The sequence below is a fragment of the Hermetia illucens genome, chromosome 1 (assembly GCF_905115235.1).
Source record: "Hermetia illucens chromosome 1, iHerIll2.2.curated.20191125, whole genome shotgun sequence".
Taxonomy (NCBI): Eukaryota; Metazoa; Arthropoda; class Insecta; order Diptera; family Stratiomyidae; genus Hermetia; species Hermetia illucens.
The window spans coordinates 49,529,984-49,535,732 of record NC_051849.1 but is presented as its reverse complement, the minus strand read 5'-3'; the positions used below and the strand labels follow the sequence as shown (position 1 = coordinate 49,535,732).

Sequence of the window (5,749 nt, the reverse complement as noted above, 5' to 3'; positions counted from 1 at the left end):
GCAATCCATAGGAAATCTGTGACTAAAATAACTATGCTGATGCCCGCGATAATGACGCGCCAAGAAAATGCTCGAAGGTCCTGACAACCGACTATCCGATCGCCCGTGAGGCGGGTCTAGACTTTGATCAAATCCTACTTCCCGAACGTAAAGTACTGACAGCCAGCTCAGAGGCGGTGGCTGTTAATGCTTCCATCATTTGCTGATGAGCTATTTGGCTTGAGTTGTCGCAAGGCACCCCGCCAAACATGGCTCCTACGTGGACCTCATAAATTTTGTTTGTGGTGAGGGCTAATATGTCCAGTATTTATTATCTTGTCCCCTATCATACTCCACATAAGCGATGATAGTTTGTACCCCGCCCTTTAGACAACCGTGAATAATATTCATGACAATAGAATTTTTACCTATTTATATTTGTATTTGCCTACTCTATAATATTTTGCCCATCCACAAAGCCAGGGTGCGACCCACCCCTTTTCGGATCTAGTCATCTTGTGTCTGTGTGTTCGATGTGTTATCGAATGCTCCTTCGATATCTAAAAATTCCGTTTCTATGGCATCCCATAATACATCCGTCAGCTGACATAGTGCAGTTTCGGTTGACCGTCCTCCCCGGTAAGCATGTTGACGCTCATATAGGGGATTACGCTTTTTAACGTTAGTTCTAATATAGTTGTCGGCATCTAAGTGGGCATCCAAGTAAAAATTACCAAACCCCCAATTTTGGGATGCATGAATTGTGACTTATTTACTGATATATAGTTATATTTTCAAAGTTTGCTTTCATCATTTTGTTTCTTTTTTTTTTGTGCGAGTGCAAGCTCTTTAAAAGTGCAATAACATTCGATCTAAAGCTTCATAGACTGGATATTTAACTTTTCTCTTTTTCAATTCATTTCGCAAAATTTTGTAGTAACGTGAAATAACTATATGAAGTTTTCAGTATCTGAAAAGAATATAAAACTGAGTTGGTTTAATTGCAGTTGTGAGAACAGGGCAATTACCGTGAAAAATGTATTCACATTCATATTAATAAAGCCGCTTTTCATAATTATTGGTCTCATTGATGAACCCATGAATAAGGCTATATCTTTCTGCAGGGGAAGTGGTGCTTCATACCAGTTGAAGGAGTACAAGGCATTGGTTATTTCATTACTCTGAAAATATATAATAAAAACGCCGATTTTTCTTATTTATAGCGAAAGAAACATTTAGATAAGTTTGTATTATACATCGAATCTCTCTTTTATTAGCCTTTACCTTTTGTGATATTTCATCAGCATGCCAGTAATAAAGCCAAAGTAATCCAATAGTAGCTACACACCAAAACTGATACACTCCATATCCTGAGAAGAAATCCTGAAATATAACAGTCTATTAGTTAGAACAAAGGTATTTGTATCTATGCACAATTTTCACCTTGGATATAATATACAATTGCATGCAGAGTAACCCACTTATCGTCGAAGATTCAAAGAAAAGAGTTATTCGTGAAACGAGTTCGTATTCGTTTGTAAAACTGAAAATAAAATTTTGCTATGATTTGGGTTTGATATAACATTGATTCATTGAATACAATCTAACTTCAGTAATGTCTTCAACGCAACTGATGAGAATAGCCTTCAAAAGCTCAGGTAGTTGTGGAGCAGATTCGGCAGGTTGTGAGTTTTTCAGTAAAATATCCACGTAATCCTGGAAATCAAGTCAGAGAAATCAAATGCGTTTTATAAATGTTTCCTAACAATTTTTATGCGTTTCATTTGAATTGTCCTGAGCCTACAGCAGAAAGGACTTAAGGGAGTCATTCCTTCATTCGAGTAGAGAAATCAATTGCATTTGTCTTCAACCCAGTGTAGAATATTAAAGCAACGTGATTTTCCGATACTCCGAATTATTCGCAAATTACAGCATTGAATAAGTAAGGTGTTATATGTCGACTGTCGTAATGAAGCGCGAATTTATCGGTCCGAACGACGTGAAAAAAGCCGCGAAAAAACTCCAAAATTTACAACAGAAAAGTTTAACAAACTGCAAAGAATTTATTCTTTAATAATCCTAGCTCACGACCCGGAATAAACTCCACACGTTAAAATGTCGTTTATATTTTTTCTTTAAGATGAGTAGAGCGCCCTCCGAGCCAAAGACGACCTAGAGGGAAGAACTATCCCAGAAACCTAAAAAGTTGACGACTTTGACGTGAAGGTCCGCCCGCAAAGACTGAAGCTCCCCGCAAAGACTGAAGCTCGGTTGACACGCCTCTGTACTAGCCAGGCTCGGGAATGCGGGGGTCTTTTGAGGATGCGTGAGTCCAAACCGGATCTAAAAGTAGACCATAAATAAAGGAATTCGCAAAGGCCTAACGAAAAAAACGAGAACCTGAGCTAAACCTGGTAAATAAAAAAAACGTCTCGAACGCGCGCGTGGAGCCGTAAATCTCTGGGCCCGGGTTCCGCGATCGAGAGAGAAGATACACGACGGATAATTGCGTCCCAATCATTGCGTCTTCCGCCGTAGATAGTTATTGACACGCAGCCTTTTAGGTTCCCTTGACATCCTGAGGCCATTATTTAGAGGATGTCCGTAATAAGGTTTTGCGGAGCCAAGGAGGAAGAGTGAGGGAGGAAGTCTTCAAATAAAAACAAGTCGGAAAACCGGAAGCTCGGTGCTTCAGGTATGAAAGGTTCTGTTCTTCTGTGAACATATTTGATTGCAGAACTATTCCATTTGTACGTAGCCCGTTATGTATATGCATTTGACATGTCAGACTATTCACTTTAGTGTGATATTGATATTTAGTTGCAGTAAATTTACAGGTAAAGTCAACTTTGAGCTACTGTAACTTTGTTACTAATAGTATGATTTTGATCAAACAATTGGGGATAATATGCTTCATATTATATTCTATACTGCTACCAACTTTTACAACTCTGGGATAAATTTAAGGGGGGTTTTTACTCAATTTTCCCAAAATATGGAAATATATTATTATAAATCTAATTTGACCAGATATCGATATGCAGAGTACTTTGAGGCCTGAACACCGTATAGAGGCAGTTTCGTCGTTCTTTTTTCAGATTTTTTCTGTTGAGCAGTTTGTGAGAATGGGTCCGTTAAAGAAATCATCACTTTCAACCCCTCCCACTCCCCGCCTATCTAACAAATCAAAACTAAGACCGGATTCGAAAAGTACCAACCAAGACCTTTCATTTGATACCCAACATGACTCTATTCGGCGAAAAAAAAATTACACCCCTTTTTTGCGTGTATGGGGATCTCCCTTTAACCTCTCACCAAAACCTGTTTCAGTCGGTATAGCTGTTTCTGAGAAAAGTGCGTGTAACAGGCAGACAGATCGACAGACATTGAACCGACTTTAATAAGGTTTTCTTTTGTAAACAAAACCTTAAAAAATTACCTCAAATTCATGGAAAATGCAATCAAATAAAAATATAAAAAGAAAAATGAAATGAAAGGAAAAAAACTTACACGTTCAATAGATTCCAAGCTCGGTGTGGTGTGTATCTGTTGCTGTTTCGTTTCTTTCTGTTTAATACGGAAATTGCTTGATTCAAAAGAAGAAAGAAAAAAATATATATATACGGAAATACTACTGAATTTAAAGGAAAAAAAATTAACTGCAAGTCTTTTCTTTTTCTAATATTTTTCCTAAGTGACGCACACGCGAAAGAGGTCTCGTACACAGTCAGACCAGAAATTCGTAGAGGCCACAAATGCGATGTTCTATGGATGTCACACACTCAATGGGGAAGGTCTCCCGTAGATCGAAACTGAAACTTCAGCACAAAATCACTACACGATTGCTCCCGCGAGAAACTGAGGGAATTCACATTAGCGGCAGAAAGCAAGCTCCTCTTTGACAACCGTTTTGCCGTTCGTTAACAACGTCCTCCTGGCAGACTATGTTTTCTGTGAATTTTTATCCTGCCGCCTCACGCTCATGTACAAATTTGCCAAAGCTTAATGTCGTTATAACTCGCAAAATTTTGCAACCGGTATCTCAGTAAACCAATTCCCTGACCTTCCGACTGCCCCTCCATGACAATCATTTCTTTTTCCGCTAATTTCGTTACCGATTTCCAGCGTTATCCAATTCTCGTCTTATATAAATTACCTATTACGAGAATGGAATCATTCCTCAAGGCAGTATATTACCTCTTCGAATTTTGGAAAAGGAAAGTTACCTTCCTGAATGCCCAAAGGCGAAATTTGGGAGACCACTAAATTACCTCTAACTCCACTCTATATGGCTACGGCAAAAAACAATGAAATTTTTAAATCCCACCGGCCGTTGATCAGCTATCCATCGACGAACGGGTCCCTATGCCGCTAGGCTCGTGTTGAACTCGATTGAACTCCGAGAGTTCATGTTGCAGCAACTTGCGCGTGCGTCCACGGATGCGGAAAATCATTCCCCTCTGTCAAGATCAATTCGCCCGAATGCATTCAATAATGTGCAATCTGCGACGAACATTAAGGGAATTGCACATTATGGAATGCATTTTTTGAGCAAATTAATTCAGAAAAAGGCGAATGAGGTGCCGCTCCCGTCGCGAAGCCGCGGTCACTACAACCTAGAAAACACTTTTTTTTGGAGATGGGTTGTTAAGCTGCCGCGTACTTTAATTAAGAGCAATGATATCGGGGTGAAAAAAATTACTACGTATGTTCAAGAGATTAATATATGTGTGGTGAAAAATTCGCATTTGTATTTTTATTCACGAAAAAGAGAGAAAACATAAATGACAAATCGGTATTCAAATTCGGGGCAACGAGATTGGAAGGTTGAGGCTAGACCGACTTGGCCATCGAGTCGTCAAATTACATCCTTTAGATATTATTCCACTGAACTCTTGAGATGCCTAAGCAGGAATTATAATATATGAAATTAATATCAATACTCACCAGCATATTTTCGAGTCTGTATTTCACCACATCCAGACGGAAGGAAATGTATCGCATTAAGGCTGTATTGAAAGTGTGCCAAGCAAAGAAACTAAATAAACCGATGGATACCATATAAAAGGGTAGAATGAAAGTGAAGAGAAAACTTTCACTTAAACTCCCAGTAGGATACAGGACGAACAAATGGTTCATCCCTGTTGACGTATTTCCAACCTTCCGGAAATTAATGGTTATTGACATGGTAAGGTTGAGATCGAATTTCATTTATACATTCGTACCTGTCGCTGCACCGTCCATCCGTCTGACTGGTATATTATAAAATACACTCCCTCTACAGAAACTAATATCACTGCTATCAGAAGGGGTAGCAAAATGGTATATACGATTTTGATGATATAGTCTATGTAATTGTTGTAAACTCTCATTTCACTGGGAGAATTCGTAGCCAAAATTTTTCTTACACCTGATTGAAGATTCGTAAGTAACTTGTTATATCCTGTGAATTAAAAAGGTCATTTCTAATAAAAAATCACAGAAGTAAGTCTTAGAGTTATGATAATAAAATGGGGAACAATCCGTTAAGTTTACTTTCAAGAAAGAAATGAAAACCTGCATCTTCGAAAGCTATGTTAAATGCGACGTTTCTGCCGTTTACAGAGAATATCCGCCTCGCACCCAACTTGTTTTGGTGTACCCAGCCGCGCTAATTTGTTCCCTCAGGACATCATTCTTCCTTCTCTTCTTCATCTAATTATGGTGAACGGAGCTGATGAACACACCAGTAAAGTGGTCAAACTTTGTCATCGCCTTGTTAGCCCGATGA

At 38.8% G+C, this 5,749-nt stretch overlaps 1 protein-coding gene across 1 annotated transcript; it reads right to left on the bottom strand.

Annotated features, from left to right (window-relative positions):
- Positions 1 to 790: 790 nt before the first annotated feature.
- Positions 791 to 5,375, bottom strand: LOC119646597 (odorant receptor 56a-like). Its single transcript, XM_038047090.1, has 7 exons — positions 5,205 to 5,375; positions 4,927 to 5,139; positions 1,580 to 1,695; positions 1,423 to 1,522; positions 1,264 to 1,362; positions 1,008 to 1,160; positions 791 to 949 (listed from the first exon to the last, which is right to left on the bottom strand). Exons 1-7 carry the CDS (start codon positions 5,349 to 5,351, stop codon positions 896 to 898), a joined length of 882 nt encoding a protein of 293 aa, XP_037903018.1. The 5' UTR covers positions 5,352 to 5,375; the 3' UTR covers positions 791 to 895.
- Positions 5,376 to 5,749: the final 374 nt, after the last annotated feature.